Consider the following 25,300-nt stretch of genomic DNA (forward strand, 5'->3'; position numbering starts at 1 on the left):
ACTGCTTCTATCACTAATTGCAGACAGCTAATGCGTGCCACGCGTTTCTATTCGTTATCTAGCATGAATTCATCTATATGTACTGTAACAGTTTTTAAGCGTTGAATCAATTTTGTGATAAATATATTTATGTTCAATGCGTTTATAGTTTTTTTTTAATGTTTTTAACCTGAAGAAGCCACCAGTTCCATTTTAGGTAGTGAAACTAGTAGGTGATTTTTTCCTGTGGTTTTAATAATATATTCTGTTCATTACGAACCTAAACTTCTTCCTTTTAGGCATTAGGCTTAGTAGCCTGTTACGGTTACGTATTAGGCTTATTGGCCTATTACGAATTCGAAACCGGAAATCCCACTGAATAGGTCGGTCAATCCTATTTCAGGAGTGTTGTCTGTAGATGCATGTGTTCACGGGGCGGTTTGTCTCTTCTGGGAGACGAAAAACTCGAGTTTCTGGGTGACCCCCCCACTTCCGCATAAGACTGGCTAACTTACCTTTCGTCGAAAGAGACCAGATAAAGGTTCCTCACGTCACTGACGGGAATCGAACCCAAGTCTTTCCGACGAAAGGGCTTCGTCTATACTGACTGAGCTACGGAGGCTCGAACCTAAACTTATTTGTTAAAAATAAGATTCCATTTCAGATTACTGTCGATATGGGGATCCGGATAGTTAATTAATTAAAAAATAAAACTGAGTTACAGTGTTATAATTTTGGATATCACTACATTTCATTTCATGCAATTTTATAGTTATATTATGATCTAGCTTATCTGTTAACGTGAAGTGTATATATATTTAGTTTTATTTTACGGCCATTATCGCTAAACCACTTACTAAGTCACGGCATTGATTTTTTCTGAATTAGGCATGTAAAAGGATATGGAATTTAGATCGATATTTAATCTTTATTTTTTTTTATTAGAATTTCAAGAACCTTTGAGACTGTAGATAATAATAGATACTAGTCTGTAATTTCTGATTTCATTTCTGTTATCTCCTTTGAATAACGGAAGAAATGAAGCAGCCTTTAGTGCTCTATAAATTTCCTGTTCAAAAGATTTATTAATGATATGTGTAAATAACTTTAATATATGTTTAATTATAATATGTAGATTTTCGGTATTTATATGATCATATCCCATTTTTTTTCTCGTTTTTAAAAATCTGATTACTACATTCTTTACACTTATTCAAACATATTTTCTAATTTTTAATATTTCATTAATAAATTTTGTAACATCTATTATATGAAGTTATGTTTTTTAGGTTGATTTGTGTTGAGTCATTCATTCTATTGGTTAGTGATTCAGGTTTTGATTCGATCTTGAGTTTGCACTTCATTTTGATGAATGTTGTTTAGTCAGATTAATGCTTCCATTTTTTTTTTTTTTTATGCATATAGCGAATGAGTCAAGCGTTCCTTTTCTTTCACGTATATTACAAGGAATATTAGGATTTGTTCAGAAAATACTTCGGATCTAACTTTGAATTTGTTTACCATGGTGAATCTGTATTTCCTTAGGTTTATGCGATTTTATTCATGCGAAAGATTGGGATTGTATTCGGCACTAATTAAGCTGGGAGAATTTGGAAGTCGATCAAGTTCTCATCCTATTTCGAAAGCTGGGTGAATTGCTTGTGGCCAAATGGTCCCCTGAAGATATCTTGTGTAGTACTTCTTCATAGTCCACATCTCAGGTCACCATAGAGAAAAAAAAAAAAAAATCCGATGGATCCGTCGAGAGTAACACTAATGCAAAAAAAGCAGATACTCTATCATATTACCAGCTAAACATCAATGGAAGACAGTTGGGACTGCTATTAAATTCTGTATGATTAGCGTCTCAAAAGCGAAAACTACAGACAAAGGAGCCATAGAAACGGTTTCTGACTATTATAATATTACTAAATTCCTTAATGACAAGAACATCCCATATCACACCTTCGTCCTAAGAAAGCAAAAATTCAAAGTAGTAATCCGAAGAATTACAGAAACAGTTGCTTCAGAATTGCAGAAACAGTGGCTTCAGAGGAGATTTATTCATTTTTTAAAATGAATTCTACCCTGCTCTACAGATCAAAACATGAACATTTTTTCATGTACAATGTTCTGTACATGTATAGAATTTCATGTATAGAATAGTGGTTTCACTCCATCTAGATCAATCGTATGTAAAAAAAAAATAAATAAATAAAAAAGCGAATAAAAATCAAATGCTGCTCGTCCTCGTGCCGGTTAAAATTAACAAGCAACAAAGCAAAATCTATGATCTTCAAACAGTGTGTGATTTAATTATCAAGAGGGAGTCCTCAAGGTGTAATACTACCCAATGGCATTGTTGTCAACGTTTTGGTCATTCCTAGCGATGTTGGAAAGCAGAATTTCGTTGCGTGAAATTCGGAGATGAACACCCAACTGCAATCTACAAAAAATGGTCAAGTCGAAATCAGCTATGTTGCGCAAACTGCTTCTATTCACATCTTGCCAAGTACAAAAGATGTATCCAGTTTCCGCTGAACCTGAAACAAAAAGGAACCCTAAACAAAAGACCCATTATCCGAGTCCGCGATGACACAAAACAGAAACTTTCCTAGAGGCTCTGAGAAGCACACAAGTTGCAAGTCATACGCCAAGGTATTAGCATCGCCGAAAACAGTACAACACAGTTTGCAATTCTCATTTAAACCCAGCTATGCTGCTTTCTTAGTAGCCACTTTAGAGAAAACAACTGAATTCACTAACACAAGTCCCACACGACTCCACTGCTGCTTTTTTTTGAAGAATACTCAAACAATCTTATCCATACTGTTTGATAGCTAACTCTTACAGAAAACCTAATTCATTACATATCATTTGGAATGTCATGGTTTGGGAAATAACTCACTTGAACTAAAAAAAAAAATCGCTATGCACTGACATCGCTACACAATGATATAGCATCGTTGATCATATATATGATCAACTGTGCTATATCATTGAAAAGACAAATGAATACCAAAAACCCTTAGATGTCGTCTTTATTGATTTTGTTCATTTTCAACGCTAGCTATTTTACATCTTAAAAAAATCAAGGAATTGAAAATAATTATATCGATATACTTAGCCATGCTTATAAAAATTCAGCTGCTGCATCTAGAAAATCAGCAACAAATACGAAATTTCCTATAAAAAAAGAGAGTTAGACAGGGCAATGCATTTCACCTTAATTATTTACAAAAAAAGTTCTATAAGATTTTTTTTTTTAATCTGGAATGGATAAATAGAGGAGTTATAGTAATAGGAAAGAACCAAGTCACCTACGATTTGTTAATGACATTGTTCTTTTAGGAACTCTCCGGGAGTACTTCAACAAATGATCAATAAGTCGAATGCAGAAATTAAAAAGAAAAGATTAAATATCAAAACCAGTGCATATGCAACATCGGGAAATTAACATACTAATTTCCTATGTTAATCCAGGGGAAACGATCTCAGAAGAAGGAAGCTGTGAGCAAGAAATCAAACGAAAAATTCAACTTAATCGGGTAGCATTTGGAAATCTCTGCGAAGCACTGAAAGGAGATGCCCCAATCAGCCCTAAACTTTGACAAAAAAAAAAGAACAACAAGTTAACGACTACCCAGAGGTAGTAAACGGAAAGTACACTGGTATCAGCTTTGAAGAAATGGAAAGAGAGATACAGGAAGACCAAAAAAAAAAAATCGGTGCAAAGATGAGATTCCGGATCTCAGTGACACAGAAAATCACAAGAAAGAACTGAATGGAGGATGTTGGGGAGGTGGAGGGGTAGCTTCATTCAGTAGTGGTCAAAGATGTTTGATGATGAATGTAGCAGAGTGAAATTGTTAACTGTGCAAGTCTTGAGATTACCGAGGTTGAAATTTATACATTCAGCATGAGCAGTCTTAAGGTTTATCTCTGTTGAACTACTTTGTAAACGATTACCTGACTTTGATCTGGAAGAGGTATTAGAGGAGCCTATAGGAGTTAATGGTTGACATAGTAGTGACATTAAATGATTAAGTTTAATAAATTATTAAATTAATGCATAATTAAATTTGATTTTCATTTATGCTCACGAAATTTAAATGCATAGTTTTTTTATACGAATTGCACCCACGAAGGTTTGTAAGTACATAGTACATTAGTATTGTGGGTAGACTAGGGATGAGATAATCCGGAAGCGCTATTCTAGAGAAGTAAACATTTTTACAAGCTACTTCAGCCCTCTGATAAAAGAAAGTAGTTGTCTCACACTAGGCGAAAAAAAAAAAAAAGTCTACCATCTAAAGACCCGAATAGCCACCATTCCAGTGGGATTCTAGTCCATAGCATGTTGAGTGGAAAGAGGAGAGTTCGGACTACAAGACTTGCAAAATTCAGAACAGGTATGTGGTGCTAAAGCCTGATTTTGTTAAGCAGAGAAAGTTTTTTTATTCATTTTAACACTTTCATTGCCAAGCTGAACATTTGAATTTCGTGTGGTGGCCATTTTTTTTTATTTAGTTAGCGACGTCCACGCGATAACGCGTGATCGGCCGTTTGGTGAGGTCTCGCATCGCGCGATATCGCGTGTTTGGCAATGAACATGTTAAAGGAATGAGCTGTTTGTAACATAAAATTTTATATTGCTTGGTAATATTTTTGTCTAATCATTCCACTAAAAATAATCCGACTTAAAGCTAAAATTGAAATGACGCAACATATCTTATTCGAGATCCTAAATAATAAATTTCATTAAATTCCATCCATGTAGATTGCACTGTATCCTTTCTAAACGCTTTGAGTAATTTTGCAAATTTCCCGGAATGATCTAGTTTCAAATGAAACTAAAAATGTCCAGATAAATTTTTGTTAGTATCTCAAATATTAAATTACATTAACATCGTCTAGCCAGAACGGAATTGTTTTGTTCTTACATAATAAAACGAATCTATGGGTGCTTACACATTTTTCGAAACGATTTGAAAAGCATCAGAAAAATTTCATCACGGATAGATAAAGGAAAGCTTAGTGGGATTTTACTTTGTCTCCACAACACAGCTTGTCAGCTTCTACTTCCATTTTATCCAAATATCCTATTTAATTTCGAGTTTCATAACCCATTATATCCAAAATTATAAAATTAATTCATCCATAGAGCACGCTTTATGCCGCTGAATTAATGAAATCAGCAATATCACACTTTAACTGCATATTAAATAACTTGGAGATGTATTTAAATACTGCTGAGCGTAATTTCTAGTTAAATAATTAGAAATGCTGTTCCGTTTGGTCCTGTAATGAATCCAGGACACAAAAATTTCATCAAAATCCATCCAGATATTCATTATCTGACTGTTAAATACATCGCATTTCCATTTTTGAAAGCGCCAGTTCCACCCGAATTCATTTTAATATCAAACATTCAAGTAGGTAATGTATTTTTTCCCTTTCGCTACTGTAATTGAACATAACATTTTATTTCATATAAGATTAAGTATAAAAAATCACATATGTAATCCTCCATTTAAGCTTTCATATGGATTTAAACTTTTTGTATATCCTATTCCAGATTAAAAATCCTATAATAATATATTTCCTAAATATTGTTAAATTCTGCTTTGTTAATCTGAAACAAACCATTTCTCTAAAAATGAATTGGATTTTCTACCTCACATTTATTAAAGCAGCTTACCGATGTAAGATACTTTATAAACTGTAAAGGCCTGTAATTTATCTAGAAATTAAAAATATACAAGGTAATGTATTTGCGGATTGAGTATAACAGAAAAATAAACTGTCACACAAAATATATTCTGCAATACACATTAAGCAGTGTTATATTAACATAGAAATACAAACTAAGAGCACACCCTTTCAGATCATGTAGCAATTAATAATCTTCGAGAACTGCGGAATAATTCAGTCAATAATTCAGAAGAAACAAAATTTTAAAATAAATATTATACATTAAAAATCCTGGAAACTATATAAAAAAAACTATAACGTTCTTGCAATGTTGAAACTGTAAACTGTGATTATTTATTGCTATTTATAAGCCTGCTTGGTTACTGTGTCTTTGTAACGAATAATGTCTAATGCGTTATTTTGTAATATCTTTATTCTAATAAGCAGTGTGCGCTTTTGCTTTTGTAATCTTCCTTACTTATTCTATTACGTACTATGTTTATCCACCTTTCGCATTTACTACTCGTATGCCTATGAATATGGGAAAATTTATTTGTTAAGACTGCGCCACCAGTATTTCTATATCGGCATAAGACTCAGTAATGCTTCCGGTAGATCTCTCTCTCACTAGCATAAATTCCTTCAATAAAGTCAATAAAGTTTACGTAAACAGTCATGGTTTCACAAGTACTTAAACTACGCTTGATATGCCTTAGTTGTTTCCTGCTCACAAGTCCGAGATTATTTAGGAACAGTGCATTATAATTTAAAGAATCAGGCGGCACTCCATTGACATATAGATAAAACACTTTTATTTACATTAATATCAAAGTACATTAATTAAACGATAGGGAGGTTACTCTCTCTACTTATCTGTTAGACTTTCAGCATAAAGAAACAAACTTTTCATTTTCAATACTAATTAACTATACAATACAATTACTCAATTACTTCTCTGCTTATTAAATCAAATTATTGAAAACTCTGATTTACTTATTAAAAGGTTAGCTAACTATGCCAAGTTATTTCACAAATCTTATGCCAATCATTACCATTCCAAATTACTCCCTTATGGACTCTTCTTATTACTATTAAGCTAATTCTTATCAGTCCATCTATAACGTATCTCCTAGATTACAAAAGGAATGTACAACAAAAGATGGAACAAACTTACAGAGGCTCTGTATCGCACATTCAATCAAAAGTCTTGCACTAAAGTCTCTATGGCCTTTCTTTCATCTCAGGTCTTAGACTTCCTTCAGGAGTGTCTTGCATCAGCAGTATCTCAACGGGAATTGGCGCGCTGTGGACTGCAACCTGCGGTACTCGAATAGCTCCGGCAAGAGGTTGATCTCCCACGGCAAAAGGACTTCCAAGCTTCGGGTATTTACGTCGGCTGTTCTCTCGTCATTCCCAATTTTCTCCTCTGGCATGGGCTCGCTGTAACGTCCGGTCCTCTGGATCCTATTCCCGATATTTTTCTGCCTCTAACTGCCGACTCTGATAACTGTAACTGCCGCCGACCGGCTCCTATCGATGTTCGGCTCGGTCCCTTTTTATTACACCTTCTCCGGGACCTTGCATGAAAGGTTGTAACCCCCGAAGAACTCGGCACGACTCCTTGATCTTCTTTTAAGACCGACTCGTTCTTTCTTCTCCTCCGTGCATTCTTTTGATCGTGTCTTGTCGGACAGCGGAAACTTGTCTGAACCTTTCAGATCTCTCAGGCACTGACTTTGAAGGTGTTTATGCTCAGAGCTCGTAAGCAACTTTATCATACACTAAAATCGTAAACAACTTTCTTATACCCTCTTATAGAGCTATTATACAAAGTTCCGGCGGCAAAGCATTGCCTTTATTTTTGACATTCTAAAAATATTCTTGTTAAAGGAGTAAATACAGTTAATTCCCATAGGTTATTTACAGTAATATTTAGCATAAAACATAGAGAGACAAACAAGGTTATTTTTGCAACATTCTCATGGGACTTGACCTCTGTAAAAATCGATGTAAAGCGCTTTGGTATTTCTAAGCTACATCGAGTTTTACAAAACCAATCACTTATATATGAAATATTACACGAAACTACCACAAGAGGCCCTCACAACTGTATTCACAACAAAAAGGTCAAAATAATGTATAATGCATGAAAATCAAAAAGAAGAAAGTCGAGTACAGGAAAACCTACAGAACGTTTAAAAAAGATAACACACACACACACACTGCAATAATACCATCAGAATAAATTGAAATCAATGCTTGTAGTAAATGTAATTTACTGTAATTGGTTATGTTTATTACAAGTTTAACAAATTTAAAACTCGTCATTCAGTAAATTTTAGTGTTTTAATTTTATATATGCATTTTTTAGCCTGTTTTCAAAGAAATATAATTAACTCTAAACAATGAGTCCACTAAAATATTTATTTTAAATTTTGTCTTATTTCTTTCTTCTTTTCTTTTCTTTTTTTTTTTTTAACCAAAATTAAGAAAACCAATACTTAAGAAGAGCTATAACTCAAAATATGATCTGAAACCTTGAAATAAATACTGAACATGGAAGCAAGCATGGTTGAAATTCATTAGATATAATTGAGATTGATTACGCTCCAGCCAAATCACTTAAATGTCCGTATAAAAATATCATTTCTATATTTTTATTTCATTTCCTACTATTATACATAAATACCTGTAAAATGATTTTTGTTTGATGGTTTGAATGTTTCGTGATTCTGGTTAAAATAAAATATGAATCTTTGACATCTACGATTTGTGTAGCGCAGGATGGAGGGATGTTTAGACATGCTATGTGTTGGGTACATTGGTTGCATAATTCTACCTTATGTAGGATGTTGCTTGGCTTGGAATTACGACCGAAGCAGCTAAGACTACAAGGTAGGATATTTCTGTCAGTTAATATGCGTGTCCTCCACTACCAATCCTTGTATGAGACTTGCTGACTTGCTTTCATTTGAAAAGGCTTTATATGGGATTTGAACCCAAGAACAACAGGATGTCGTCGATATTGAATGAGTCTTGTAAGTAGGCCTGAAGGATTTCTGAAGAGAAATTTAACAACATTTGTTTAGAACACCTGCATTTTTTATTTTTATTTTTATTTTTGGAAAATGGATCCTCCACGTGATAGAGACGGTAGGAAAGAACGAAGAAGAGTTACTTAGAAGTCGAAGTGAAAATATCTTCAGTAAAGTAAGAAAAAACTGCATTTTTTTTTTTTGATGATGTGTTATGATGCAACTACAGATGGGATATGTTTGTTTCAAGAGAAGCTGGATATTACTAATTCCAAGGCGCTTGACGATTTGATTGTTATTCAATCAAATCAGTGTATAAATCAAGAAAATCGTATTCCACGAGATCTCCTTGACATATATACATTCAAAGATCTGAAAAAAGACCTTATATATACCTTATATATATAAAATAATTTCCTCCAATTTCTAACTATTCGGAAAAGTACATCGTAACGCCATCATCAAAACTATGTAAATTGGATTTTAAGTTTGTGAAAGAAAATTGCTGACACAGAAAGAAAGAGAAAGAACAGAATATTGAGGTACACCTCGACATTACAGAGAAGTCTGAGGATAAAAGTCTACATGACTCATATAAGGAATAAGTAGTCGGAGCTGAAATTGACACCCAATTACAAAATACAAGACGAACACCATACATGGGTCCTTGTCCAAGAGACACTTACGCTATGCCCCATGGATTTTGGAAATCTCAAAAGTAACAAGAAAAGCCTCTCAGCCTTTTCGATAGCATTGATCCAAATATGTGTAATGTATCAAGAAGGTGGATTTTTACGGGATAGTGCAGTTAGAAATCCCTATTGGAAATCTGAAAATACTGGACTTCTATGTAACATACGAAAGTTGACTATTAATAAATTTCTCCATTTGAAATGGACTAATAATTTATGTGTTTTTTTGTGTGTGTGTGTGTGTTGCAAGGTAAAAACAATGTTAATTGAACAACGCAGTTTAAAAAAGCAAAATAGGACAGATCTGTGGTCTAATAGTTCTCCAAACTAATATAGTGTTTTAAACTTGTCAATGTGCTAGTAAAAATAACTGTGAGGATTATTAAAGTTATATAAAGGCACTCATATGCTATAAAAATGTTATTTGTAATAAATAGATAATTATACATATTTTCTCGATTTTTAGGATATTTTACTTTCAAAGTTATCATGGACAACGCGGACGAAAAAAATGGCAGCTCTGCTTACTCAGCCGTTCTAAACGAAATGAGAAATAATGGCACACTCTGTGATGCGAAGTTGTGCACTGAGGATGGTGGTGCGTTTCCCGTTCATCGAGCAACCATGATAGCTAGTAGTGACTATTTCAGGGCTCTATGCACTAGCATAAGCAATGGAGAACCAGAAAGTGAAATCATGATACTTGGAATATCGTCTCAGCTACTCGGCAGGATCATCGAGTTCATCTACACCCAAGAAGCAGATATCAACTGGGACACAGTCTGGGATCTCATGTCGGCAGCAGATCAACTTCTTGTAGCTGCCCTTTCCAAGAAATGTAAGCGATTTCTACTCCAAAACATGGATCCAAATAACTGCATACACATTTACCATTACGCAGTCAACAAAGGTTTCGAGCACTTAAAAACAGACGTTCATAGGTAAGCTTGACTCGAGTCCTGAACGTTAATTTAATGATTTCTTATAATAATATTATTAGCTACCAAATCAGTTTTAAGTAGCCACTAAACTAATCCACAAAAAGGCTAAAAGATGGATCCTTTTAGCTATAATTTTTGAAATCGATGAGCTACCACACTTCACTCTTAGCAGTCACTATATAGTTGATCTCAAGGATACTGATAATTATAAACACATCCGGCCGCGAGTACGTCAAACAATTGCAGCCATCCTGTGATCCTAAACCCTAACTCCATTGTTATCTGAAATAGGAATTTCCAGTTAATTTTTCTGAGTTTCTGGGCAAATGGGCAAAAAAACCTAATCTTTTGAATAGAGAGAGAGAGAGAAAGTTTTTTTACCTTGGGTGTATACTATGTTAAAGATACCAAGCAATTTTGAGCTAGGTTTTAATACTTTTTCCCAAGTAAGCAAACAGACAAGTAAGTCGAGTTTGCGCCTGAACATAGTTCAAGTCTGAGGCAACTCGTGGTAAATAAGTTGCCACAAGGTGCTTTGACCTTATTAAATAAAAATCTTAGGATGAGAGTAAGTGTGTGTGTGTGTGTGTGTGTGCGCGCGCGCGTGATGAGCTCACAGAAGGATTTTTTCTTGCAGCCTAGCATTATGAAACTGAAAATCCCACACAACCACCAATTTTAAACAAGGAAAAAAAGGAACTGTTTAAAAAGTCATAGTTGCTTTTTTTTTCTTTTTTTTTTTCAAAAACCAAAAGAGGGAAGAAGAGAAAGCACAATAATTATGCCTTTGGTGTCGTCTAATTATATAGTACAATTTATCGCGGTCAGGTAGCGTCACGCAGATTATTCATATCACCTAGAATAAGCTCTGTTAAGTATCTGGTCAATAACTCCTCTAGGTATTTTAAACAGCATGCCACTTATTCTGTATTATCTTGGAGATGATAGTATTTCTCCAACAAACTGATTTTCAGATTGGGTTGATTTTCTGACTTGCGGTTAATCCACAAGTCAGAAAATAACACGAGATGGCGGTAGTTATTTTACTTATCATTGCCTATGAACACAAGCTAAAAATTGTACTGCCAATGAAACCAGCTGTCAACTGATTTATAACAGTTAGGACTAGAGAATGCTTTGATGCCGATTTTATTTTGTTTTTTTTCTATGCAGGTTATTTCCGATTTTATTTTTTATTATTCGTGTAATTATCAAAGAGAATTAAAAAGCTGAGTTGGATAAGTTGCCCACACGGTGGCTACTCGACTTTGAAAAACCATTGGACAGGATACAGCATGGAACTTTATTATAGAAATTGGAACAAATGGGTTCAGATATATGAAACAGGTGAAGTGGCTAATGGACAAAAAATATCAGAGAGTAGTTTATTGAGGATTTGAGTCCAGGATAAGACGTGTGAACAGCGGTGTGCCACACAGGACTTTGTCCATAATAATAATAAAGTGACATTTATTTTAGATTTTAATATAATTCAAATAAAAATTGCAGTTAGCAATATCTCCGCATACTACATTTTGATTTCAGCTAACTTTTTGGAGGGGGTTTTGTGGGCGTACCTCATATCTGGACTGAGCTTATGATAGGATCGATGCTTGGAACTGATTAGATAACTTCTTTAGCTTTGACACGTGAAGGTTTGCAAAGAGTAGACCGAGCTAATTGGGTCTACTCCATACACCAACTTCTGTAATGGTCTTTGCAAGATGTTGATTACTGATACCTTAGGGAGAATTGACCAATTTTAATAAGCTGTTCAGTCAAGAGCGTCACCGCCGTTAACGAAAAAGCAATAAAAAATTTCGAATCAATAAACAAATGTCAAGTATGAATGATAACAAATAAAGAATTAATGGATGGAAAATATATCTGAAAAATATTACTGTGTTACCACCAGCTAACAAAATAATACATTGACAAATGCAGTGTACAGTACAGCATTACAGTTATGTTCTAATTCTAACAAAATAAAGTTAAATATTACTATAAGAATTATTTGCAGATGAAGTCTTCTTTAGCCAACGAACAAGGAGGAGAGTGTACGATTAAAAAAAGTGATTTTGTTTTATTTATATGTTTCTGATTGAATAATTATTTACAAATGAATGTTCGTTCTCAAAATTAATTTCAGTGTTCATAACTTTTCCACTTTCTTAAGTTAAATGATTTCACGTTATTGATTTTTCATTTAAATGTGTGAAAGATCATAAAGAGAAAACGTCATTTCTTTTTCCCATTCATTTCAGATATTTGATGATAAATTTTGACAAAATCCCGCACAACAACGAATATTTATTGGAGCTCACAGTCGACGAACTCGCCCATCTACTCAACAACAACAACCTAAATGCTGAAGAGGAAGACGTCTGGGAGATGGTCACTTTTTGGATTGAACACGATCCACAGAACAGGAAGCAGCATCTCAGTATACTGATGGGTTGCATTCGTTTATCATTTATAGAAAGAGGAACTTTCTTTTCAAATATTATGAACCATCCGTTCGTCGTAGAAGATGCAAAGTGTCAGGAGAGGGTAAAAGACAGATTCAACTTTCTATGCGAATTACCACTTATTGTTAAAAAGGAGATAGAAGCTCCTCGTCACGCACAACCACGTGTTCCTCACGAAGTTATCTTCTTGATTGGTGGCATTGACGTAAACTGCATTCCTATAAAAAACATACAGTCGTACGATCATAAAGCTGATTTCTGGATAACGGTGAGTCTTTCTTACCATTATATACATTTGTTTTTGAGTGGAGAGGTTCAATGATAATTGTAGTCATAAAAGAAATTGTTCATTCTAAAATTTTCTAAATAAAATATACTTATTTCCAAATCTGGCAACGATTAATACTGCTTGACATGAAGACCCAAATACCTTTTTTTAGCAGAACTGGCGGTACCTGGATGAGTTTGATTTTAATCGCTACCTTAGGATGTTAATCACGATCTGTAAATGTAATTTCTCATTTATCTTCTTGCCTTTTGTTTATTAAGCAGTAGTCGTTTAAGCTACATTGATATGTGGAATGCCTCCAATGTTATGCTGTATGTACATTTCCTAATTTGTTATTTTTTCATTCATCTTCCTACTTTATCCAAGGATACGCTATTGGTGTAAACAACTTCCAAGGGAATCCCGAGATGTTCCATAAGCTATAGTTCGCCCACCATTTCTAGATCCCTTCTTGGCTTTGTGCCAAGAATAGTCGATTTATGCTGAAGGGGAGAAAGAAATGAAGGATGTACGAATTGGTCGCCAACATGCGAAATCACGTGCTTTCTTGTCTGTCGCTGTACTAGTACTAGCTTGATTTTTGTTGTTCTCTTTTTGCATTATTTTTTTATTATTAATTTGTATATGATGGATCCAGTACAGTCAACAAGTTCTATTATTACACGTTTCAGTAGCTCTTGCAAAAGAATATTGAATAATGTGCTGACATTCTGCGAAAAAGAATCGTCAGAAGGCCGTCTTCTTGTTCCCCTTTCTCAAGTCATAAAACGTGCAAGTGCAATTGCGGGCGTATCGGGGTCGACTGTTAAAAGAATTCGTAGGGAATCAAAAGGTGAAGGTAAGCCAAAATTTAAATCTCCTAAAAAAAAGCGCCAGAGAAAGAAAACCATCGAAACCGTAGCTTTGAATGATTTTGATGTAGACGTTATAAGAAGAGCTATTCACGAATTTTACGTGGTCGAGAAAAGAGTGCCAACTGTTCCGAAATTGATTCCTGTGCTTAAAGAAAAAATTAATTTTTCTTGGAAAAGAGAAACTTTAAGGAAAATACTTCATGAAATAGGATTTTGTTTTAAAAAGTCCCAGAATAAAAGGAAACTTATCATGGAGCGAAGTGACATGATCATGGAGGAAAAAATGGCGTTTTGCCTAGTGCTCATACATTTGATTCGCGATTCTGATATTTGATATAAAATGTGATTTAATGAACTCAACAAATATTTTTACTGACAGTGAATAGTCCTACTTGTATAGTCAACCGGTTTGGTTCTTATATAGGCTCGTAAAAACTAATTCAGTAGGTAAGTTAACCTTTTTTCCGAAGCAACGGCGATACGCTAGGCCTACTGCCATCAGCATCGCCATTGTTTCATTGCATCAGTTATTATTTTAGAAACTACCTATTATCACAATACGGTAGATAGAAATGGAAAGCATGTCCTGTTCTCCAGAACAAAACGTGGGTCCAACCACAGACCTGCCGTACGAGGAACTCACCTTCAAACAGCTCCTGGCTATTTTCAAGCATATTGGAAATCTGCTACACACAAAATGGCCAGGTAAGGTAGTAGTTCATGAAATCCAAGAAGTTGATACGGACGACGTTCAACTTCTTGAACTACTCCAAGACAACGCTACTGAAAAAACCACAACGGCTGAAGATCATTCCTGTACTGACCACACTGATTTCCAGGAGGTTCGCGCAAGCAAAAAGCGCAAAACTGTGACCTCCGAAACACCGATTATAGATGTCATGGAAGAAGATGGCTCTGCCCCAGACTCAACTACCTCCGCAAGGGAAAAGATCCCCCCGATTATCCTGCGTGAGAAGAACAAATGGATGACTCTAAAGAGCATAATGAACGACCTAAAGATCTCATATAACAATGCAAAGAATATCACAGATGGTGTAAAAATTCACCCTAAAACTGCCACAGACTATCGTAGGTTAACAGCAGAACTAAATTCCAGAGGAATTCAGTACCACACTTACTCACTCGGTTCGGAAAAAAATCTAAAGGTTGTGATTAGAGGCGTGCCTGAGGATGTCTCCACCGATGAAATCATCACAGACCTGCACTCAAGTGATTTACCATCAATCAAGGTCAGCAGGATGACCAGGAGGGACAAGACTCCAATGCCATTAGTGCTGATCGAGATCAGTCAAACCTATAAACACATATATGACTTGACAACCATCTGTGGATTAAAAATCTCGGTAGAACCGTTAAGGAAGAGAGCTTCTACTGGGCAATGCCATAGATGTCAAAAGTTTGGGCATGCCCAGAAAATGTGTAGGGCCGAATTTAAATGTTTGAAGTGTGGGGTTGGTCACCCAACCAACACCTGTTCTAAATCAAAATCTACCCCGGCTAAATGTGCCAATTGTGGCGGTCCTAACACATCCAACTACAGAGGATGTTTGCACAATCCACGTAACAGGAAATCTGAAGAGGGACCATTCTCTCCTTCCATCAGCTCGCCTACATCTGCGGCTACATCACAGCCTCCTAAAGTACAGAATAAAAACTCAGAAGCCCATCTGTTGAAAACTGAGGTCCCTCAAAAAACGACTCTAAGCTGGCAGCCCAGGACATATGTGGATGTAACCCGCCCTAAACAGACATCCCTAGAACAGTCAACATCACGCCCAAATATGACAGCTATCATTACCGCGTCCCTGGCAAATATGCTATTAGATTTCAGCAGATCTAATCCTTCACAAAGTTCTACTAACAGATTTCTAAAAGATACTCAAGTCATCATTTCAGCGCTCACTAATGAACGGTAAAAAATTAAAACCAGAAGCCCTAGAGATAATAGCCTGGAATGCAAACGGCTTAAGAAATAAGATCCTAGAACTCCAAAATTTTGCCCACAGACATCGGCCAGATCTTCTACTAATAAATGAAACGCATCTAAGACCAGCAGACAATCCCAAAATCTATGGATATCAGTCGTATAGAACTGACAGATCAACCCACAGAGGTGGAGGCACGGCAATTTTCATCAAAAATTTTATCTCTCATCACTCCATAAACATTCCTACTACCTCCAATCTTGAGATCACTGGCATCGAGATTCTCACGAGCTCAGTAGGCAAATTAAAAATTTTTGCAGCATACCATCCACCACAAAAAGCACTACTACCTTCTGATTTGAACGCCATATTTGACACTGGAGAGCCTACCATTGTGGCAGGTGATTTAAATGCCAAGCATTCTATCTGGAATAGCCACTCCACTAACAAAAATGGACAGATACTACAGAACTATGCTGATTTCAACAACCTTCACGTAATAGGCCCTGCTAATCCCACCCATCACAACACCTATGGTAGGGCCGATGTATTGGACATAGCCATACTGCAGCACATCAGACTCCAATACAATCTAATAACAATCAATGATTTATCATCAGATCATAATTCAATAAGGTTAAAATTAGGAAATCTTGAAAAATCATCCCCACTCCCTCACTCATTTATTCCTTGGGAAAGGCTCTCCAAGATGCTCCCGAAATATATTGGACCTGTTCCCATCATTAAATCAAAAGAGGAAATTGACATAGCTGTCAAAAATCTAACAGAACAGATTACAGCAGCCTGTACAGCAGTTACTACCCCTGCAACCAACCCACAAGTCCAACCACCTGCCTGAAGATACTATGAATCTGATTAGGGAAAAAAATAAGGCTAGAAAAAGATACCATAACACTAGGGCACCACAAGATAAACGGATCTTAAATAGGTTAAATTCTGCAGTGAGAGATGCACTCGCAGCTCATAGAACTCAACTCTGGGAAGAAAAACTGACCTCCATCTCCGCTGACAGCCACTCTGTATGGAATCTTATCCGAAAGATCAAGAACAAAAATAAACCTCTTCCCCCTCTGCAAACAGATTCAGGTCTCATCCACACCGATGCTGATAAAGCTGAGGCAATAGCGAATCATCTTGAAAATCAATGCAAACCCGCATACGGTCACCTTGACATTAGTCATATCTACAAGATACACCGTAATGTCAGATATTCACTCAAGTCTGCTCCCACACATTCTACTCAAATCACACCCACCTCACCTGCTGAAATATATGCTATTATTCAGAAATTCAAAAATAAAAAGGCTCCTGGACCCGACGGCATCTCCAACAAAGTTATAAAACTTCTACCTCGCAAAGCTATTGTTCATTTGGCAAACATAATCAACTCCATACTTCACTACAAGTATTTCCCTTCCTACTGGAAATTGCCGTACATTGTTCCAATTCATAAACCTGGAAAGGATCCCACTCTGCCACAGAATTACAGACCAATCAGTCTCATTTCTAATCTCGGAAAAATAGCTGAAAAGGTAATTCTTACTAGGCTTCAAGATTCTGTACTCCTGTTAAACATCCTGCCTGAGGAGCAGTTTGGTTTCAGACAGTTGCATAGTACCACACAACAAATACACAGATTGGTGGAACATATCATCACAGGTTTTAACTGGCGCCAATGCACTGGGGCTGTTTTCCTAGACTTAGCCAGTGCATTTGACAAGGTTTGGCATTATGGTTTACTATACAAGCTTATATCATCCGGTATCCCAATCGGAATCATTCAACTCTTAAAGACGTACCTCTGCGATAGGCGCATGCAAGTGAGACTAAGTGGAGTGATGTCCTCACAGAAACACATCTTGGCTGGAGTTCCACAAGGGTCCTTACTAGCACCAATCCTATTCTCCTTATACCTGCATGATATACCACACAACCCATTATCTTCAATTAAAGCTCTTTACGCTGATGACACAGCGATATTGGCCAGATCATTAAAGCCTCACTAAGCCATCAAGAAACTGCAAGAAAACCTACTGCAAATAGAGCAATATTTTGCCAAATGGCGTCTCCAGGTGAATCCTCAGAAGAGCGTAGCCGTCTTATTCTCTAGAAGATCAGTGCTTCCCAAAGAAGATATTCTCCTCTTTAACACAAAAATTCAGTGGAAAACAGAGATCAAGTACCTTGGTGTAGTAATGGACAGTAAACTGACTTTCAACTCCCATATCAAGACTCTCTGTGCAAACACATCCAAAACCATAGCCCAGCTCTATCCGCTAATAAACAGAAACAGCAAACTGAGCACCAGAATCAAACTTCTCATATACAAACTGATGGTTCGTCCAATACTCACTTATGCCTCACCGGCCTGGAGCCATACTTCAAACTCAAATATCATTAAATTACAACGCATTCAGAACAAGTGTCTTAGAATGATCCTGGGCGCTCCATGGTTCATCCGAACTGTCCAACTGCACCGCGACACGGAGGTCCCCTATATTTACACCTTCATGCGGACTATAGCAACCAAATTCTTTTCAAAGGCAAGTGTGCATTCTAACAGACTGATCCAACTGGCCGCTGACTATGATGCAACGGACTATTCTAAGCACAAAAGACCTAAAGCCATCCTAAATCCCCTCACTGAGGATTAATCTCCTAGCCCAATCAGGGCGAGCAATATAGCTCATAAACTCTTTCTACTCACAGTCTCTGTTAAGATAGCCGGGAATATGAAAAGCTTTTGCTTCACCCGTTAAGCCAGTAATGTTACTAGTTACTAGCGAAGTGACATTGTTTTATGTAGAACGTAGTATTTGAGAGCAATAAGACGTTTCAGGGAGGAGAAAAGACCGATTGTGTATCTAGATGAAACTTGGATTGATAGTAATTTAACTTATGGAAAATGTTGGCAGTCTAAAGAAGAATGTGGAGTGCTACAAACCGGAAATGCCTCGCGGCGCATAATAATTTTGTGTCCGGGTGGAGAAATGGGTTTTTTAGCGAATTCAAACTTACTATACAAAGCCAATTCAACTATTGGAGATTACCATGGGCAAATGAATTCTACGATTTTCGAAAAGTGGGCAGAAGAAAAACTGATTCCAAACCTTCCTAAAAATGCTGTTGTTATAATTAATAACGCTTCATATCACTCTATTCGATTAAACAAAGTTCCAAATTGGTCTAATAAGAAGCAAGTTCTTATGGATTGGCTCTCTGCAAATAACATTTTTCATTCCCCAGATATGCGAAAAATTGAATTGCTTAATTTGGTCAAAAGAAACTCGCCCACAACTAAACTATTTAAATTCGACACGATGCTCAAAGAGCATGGATTTCTAGCTTTGAGGCTACCACCATATCATTGCGATATTAATGCTATTGAGTATGTTTGGGCAGAAGTGAAAAGTTTCATTCGCCATCGCAACGTAACTGGGAATATTGACATGTCGAAACTTTTTAAGCTTTCAGAACAGGCGATTGAAAGTATTACAGTTCAAAAGTGGGGAAAATATTGCTCTCATGTCACCTCATTGAAAAATATATATTGGGATAGAGACGGAATTATCGAAGAATTGTGCGAACCTATGGTGATCAGTTTAAGTGAAAGTGATGGCGATTCGGACACCGATTCAGATGACTCTGAAGATTAAAAGAATTTGACAATGGTATTTTTTCCAACATTTTTTTGCATGCTGTTGAGAGTCACAACAACTCATAAATAATTAATCAGTTTAGGACATTAAAGTGCCTCAGTTCTCTCAACTGTAAGTTTGGAATATCTAAGTTCATTTGAAATAATTTCTGTTTTTCTGTATAATTCTTTTTATTTTATAGAAAACTTTCTTAAAAATAAACTTAGTTACATTTTTGTTTTATGCTATAGCTTTTTTAATTTTATTAACACTCTACGTACATTTTTCCAACTGTTATACAAGCAAAATAGTTACACTTTAAAAGAAAAGCTAAATTTTCCGACCTGTAATAATAAAAAACTCAGTTTGTTTATTATTACATCCCTGAGGACAGAGTGATTACCCTATTATCGGAATGGATTCTCCTTTTTCTGACATGCGCAGAAGTGTCGAGGGACCTCAAATCGGTGGGCGAACTATATTATCCATTGCAGTGCTCAGTTTAACATAGAAGCTAAATGTGGATCTTTCATTAGTGAGTTAGGCACACATGTCCTGTCACGGCCTAAGGCCGTACTCATACAAAATAGTCTCTCTCTCTCTCTCCCTGGATTCGAAGCTAGACCTTTCTAGTCGCGAAGTTGGATCTATGGTTGATGTACTTGTCAACAATTGTGCACCATAACATTCTATCTACGAAGCAAGACGTTTCCTATTTCAGTGTCACGTGAGGTGAAAGACAACCAGAAAATTATGGCGATAGTCACTTAGAAAAACTGCTTTAATCTACAAAATGCTGACTTGAAGTTTGATTATTCTTACTGTTCCGCGATCACATGTCATAGGGTTTATGACTGTGCAAAATAAAATAGAAACAGGTGTATTTCAAAGCTGCAACTTAAAAAAAAAAAAATATGCAACCACGTTTCATCAGTTACATCAGTCTTGGGACTGGTAGCTCAGCAGCAATTTCCTCCATTCCGCTCTGTCATTGGCTTTTTTCTTAACCTCCTGGTAACTCCTCAAACCCGTGCTGTCTTTGACTTGGTCAAGAAAGCTTTTCCTTGGTCTGCCTCTTCTTCTTTCCCCCTCTATTTTGCTTTCGGTTATTCTTTTTCACAAGTCCATCATGACGAAGTATATGTCCATACCACCTATCCCTTCTATTTTTGATCGATTTAATTAGAGTTCTTGTTTCGTTTATCTCTCTCTCAGGACGTGTTCGTTTGATTTTTTTCTGTCCATTTTATTTTTTTCATGCGACGTCAGCACCACATTTCAAAAGCCTCCAATCTTCTTACATCTTCTCTGCCTAGAATCCAGGTTTCACATTCATACAGTGCAATGCTCCATATCAATGTCTTTACTAATTTTTTTTTTCAATTGTAGGTTGAGGTTTCCTGTTAAAATGCTTTTCATCTTAGAGAATTGGGCTTTTGCATTGTTTATTCTTGATCTTATGTCTTCTCTTGTTCTGCCATCTTCTGTTATTAGGCTTCCTAAATATTTAAAGCTTTTCACTTGTTTTATTTGTTTCCCGCTGATGTCTATAGGGATTTTGCTTCTAACAATGATTTTAATCTTATATGTGTTGATTTTCATTTTATATTTTTCAAGGTTATTATTTAGTAATTCTAGCATTGTTTTTAACGTTCTTCTGTTTTCTGCTACAAGGGCTACGTCATTAGCAAATCTCATACACATGACTTGCTCACCATTTATCTTTATCCACTATTTATTTTATCTTTAGTTTCCTGAATGGCTTTTTCAATATATAAATTAAATAAAAGTGGTGAAAGTATACATCCTTGTCTTACTTCACTCCTTATATTTATTATTTTCTCCTTATCATTGATTTTAATTATTCCATTTCGATTTTTGTAAATTTGATAAATTATTTTCCTATCCCTCAAATCTATGCCGATATTAGTTCGACAATTTAGGAGTATTTGCTGGTTTACTTTATCAAACGCTTTCTCTAAATCAAGGAAGCAAATATAAGTATTTTGACTAAGGTCTAATCTTCTCTCTATTATTGTTATTAAACAGAGTATTGCCTCTCTTGTTCCTTTATTCTTTCTGAATCCAAATTGGTCTTCATCCAATAGACAATTTATTTTTGAATAAATTCTATTTTGAATAACTTTTAGCAGAATTTTGCTAACATGTGGGATTAAAGCTATTGTTCTAAATTGGTTGCATTTTTTTGCATTATTCTTTTTTGGCATTGGTATTATGGTTGATTTCATAAACTCCTTTGGTATTTCTCCTCTATCATAGATTTGGGCTATTAATTGATAAAGTTTTTGTCTCATCACCTAGATTTTGTAGCAGTCCTATGGGAATATTGTCTACACCTGGACTTTTTACCTTACTCAACCACGTTTAGGATTTGGAAAAAAGACAACTTTGTCGTTGACCATGGTATCTGCATAATGACATCGATGGACATAAGTATGAAGTCCTTTTGGAACGTGAATATCGGTAAACGACTTGTTCACTTACTCTTAATAGTCCATAATCCTTCATCAAAGATTATGGAACTTTGACAAGAAGAATTATCAAGATACACTCACGATTTTGATAATCAAGTATTATCATATTGTTAATTTTGACAGATTCGCTGATGATGCAATGCACTTCATCTGACCACGTTGTCCAAAAAAAACTCTCATTGTGATCGATCATTGATCTTGTTATAAACAAGAACTGCTATGAATAATAATAATAATATTATTATTATTATTATTACTTGACACCTTTAGGGAGTCCAAAGACTCATTGAGGGAGAGCAACTACTCTACTTCTCCACTACTCAATCCATCAGCTACACCAACGCCATCTACTGCCCACTACCACTAGTATTTTCACAAACATCCATGCCCACAGCGGGATTCGAAAACCCGCAGCCTTTTGGCTGGAGAGCGGATACGCTACCCACTCGGTCAACCTGGGCGGCAATATGATGCTCAACACCAATTCAAGGTGGACCAAACGTTACATGGTATGCTGTGTCAATCTTGAACTGGTGTTGGTTATTAGTTGTGCAGAATTTATTTAGAAACCTTTTATTTTTAGGCAACTGCTCTTCGCGCCGATCTTCTTATTCCCCCCCCCCCTTCCCACACATCTCATTTTGTGTTTGTGTGTGTGTACGTGTGACACAGAGGGAAGATAACAGAATATATATATATATATATATATATATATATACTCTTCTTTTAAGTTTTGTCTTTTAAATAAATAAAGTATCGGAAATTATATTTATTAAGACTGACAATATTTATCTGCTTTTTGTTTTCTCAGCCCACAAATACTACTGTTTGTTGCCATCATGCTGTTGCTATTGGTTACGACATTTATGTTATTGGGGGTCTTGCGCCTGATGAGAATTGGTCTGCTAATTGCTTCTGTTTCAACGTCGTTAAAAAAGAGTGGAGAGGAATACCTCCTATGAAACAATCAAGGCAAGTAGACACCACGTGAAAAACAAAATATATAAAAAATTGGAATAGCATTATTGAATTTTTAAATTAAAAACAATTATTTATTTTATATTTATTTTATATTTTTCTTCTTGACAGAGGATTTCCTTCAGTCGCTGTTTTGAACCAACAGATTTATGTCGTGGGGGGCGATTCCGGAACTAGGGATCGCGCTAATGAACCGATAATCCTGCGTAGTGCGGAGAAATACGATCCAACAGAGAACAAGGTAAATCATCTTAAATATTATAGTTCATACTTTTGAACTATAATATTTAATTATAGTTTTATATAATATTATGTTGATTGGATTGTTGATTTGGAACTTAAGTTCTTAACCGACTTCCCTATCTTGTTCACAAATTGCCATAAAATTCAAATTAATTTATATTGGAGTCTCAAATTTGTTAGCGAATGTTATCCAAATATTAAGAGCTGTTATTGTCAAGTCATGCTTTGTTTCCGTATCTTTAGTTCATCTCAAACTAAATTATGCTTAGCTTCCGCCCCATTACAAAACTACAGAAATTGAGCTGGATGAAAACAGCATGGGAAAAAAAAACATTAAAAATAAACAATAGCAACAAAACGGGCCTTGGTTGCTAGTTCATAGTACAGTATACCCGTTCTGAAACCAAGGCAGCATATTTGAATTCTGCCGTAGGCATGAGATACCTGTGATTGTCTTTAGGTGGGTGATGAATTTCATAGTCCTGGTGTGAGTCCAATGCTCTGCTTATTGGAGGTCTAAAAGGACTTGAATAACTCAAACCTATAATATTGAAAAATCAAGCTTAATATGCTTTTCTTCTAAACACAGGTTCGATTTTAGGTATCGACAAAAGGAACATTTTTTTTTTCTAGGTCAAGTTAGTCGATCTTTGGAATAGGCAAGTATGGTTTTAACTCCTCAGGTCAAAAAAGAACAACTTTAGAAATAGCATGATTCCAGACATCATGAGATGGCAGCACTTACCTGTCGTTCGCTCTCTCATGAAAGTTTCATTTCATTGGTAGCCTTGAGCTTAGGGATTGCCAAAGGATAGAAACGTCTCTTCTTTGATCTGCAAGAAGATGATTAATATAAAAATTACATAATTAAAATAAAAATATTTTTAAACACTAATGATTTTAAACTATTTCCCGAGTTAGTTGATCTTTAGCACAGGCAAGTTAGGGATTTTTCTCTCAGAAACTCAGGAAATATAAATATCATATAAATTAAAATTATGTAATTTACACTAAAATTACATAACACGAAGACATTCAACTATGTATCTGAATACATAATTACAAAAATAACTAATTTAAATATTTTTATTTTGATTAAAGAGTATTTAAAGTATAGCCCTGCGGAAATGGTTTGCATTCATAGCGCTAGGCTGCATAAAAAAATAATAAATAAATAACTGTTGTAGCTTCGACTAGAGGAATAGCTTTTTTGTAAGCCTTTCTTCGGCTGATTCCATAGTTAGTCAATCTTTGACACAGGAAAGTAAGCATTTTTACCCCTCGAAAGTCGGATTTTTGATTCCTCCTGAAAACAAACTACTGCATGAACTCACTATTACATACAATAATACAAGTGTTAATTTTTAGGGTCATGAGATAGCAGCGGTTATCTGCGGTACTCTCTCTCTCTCTCCTGAAAGCCTTGATTTATTGATAGCATGAGCTCACTATCAGCGAAGGTTGCTGATGAGATGTTCACCTGTCTTTATGATGTTAGAGTCAAAGCTCTGCCTACTCCCTTGGGAATAAATGCCATGAAGTGCAATTGTTTTATTTTAAGATAATGTTAATTGTTATGTAATTTTATTTTAATCACATTCGTTGAGACATTTCACTGAAAATGTCTGGTCTACTGATTGACGTTACAGTATTACAGATTATTGTCACATACAGGCTATTAAAGGACAGCTGTTTACTTTGTTCTCAAAATTCGATCCGATTCTGTTTGATTAGATGACAATGCAAAAAAAAAAAATAACGTAGGTTTCCCATTACTGATATATATTGTTGGCAGTGAAACATTTTCAAAATGTCATAATATAACCTAAGATGTCATCAGATATCTCAGATTGACAATGCGAACGTAATATACGCGTAGCATGGACGAACATCTTGGCACTGAAAATGTGTAGAGAACTATTTGTCTTTCTTTCTTTCCCCTCCTCCTTTTTTAAATTTTAGCGAAGAGGGTTAAAATATCTCTATTTCATAAACAAACAAGGCAATTAATTGATGGCTCAAGAAGC

At 35.6% G+C, this 25,300-nt stretch overlaps 1 protein-coding gene across 4 annotated transcripts in view; it reads left to right on the forward strand.

Annotated features, from left to right (window-relative positions):
* The window catches only part of LOC150103189 (kelch-like protein 38), a 161,907-nt gene that overhangs the window by 76,069 nt on the left and 60,538 nt on the right, over positions 1–25,300 (forward strand). For all 4 annotated transcript variants that reach the window (XM_090397751.1, XM_090397753.1, XM_090397750.1 and 1 more), the window contains 3 exons: positions 12,606–13,077; positions 22,864–23,024; positions 23,142–23,271. In XM_090397751.1, coding sequence (XP_090253877.1) covers positions 12,606–13,077; positions 22,864–23,024; positions 23,142–23,271 — 763 coding nt within the window. The remainder of the gene's footprint in view (positions 1–12,605; positions 13,078–22,863; positions 23,025–23,141; positions 23,272–25,300) is intronic.

Source organism: Typopeltis vanoorti, chromosome 9, assembly GCF_054136105.1.
Source record: "Typopeltis vanoorti isolate ZY-2024b chromosome 9, IOZ_Tvanoo_1.0, whole genome shotgun sequence".
In the NCBI taxonomy this organism is placed as follows: domain Eukaryota; kingdom Metazoa; phylum Arthropoda; class Arachnida; order Uropygi; family Thelyphonidae; genus Typopeltis; species Typopeltis vanoorti.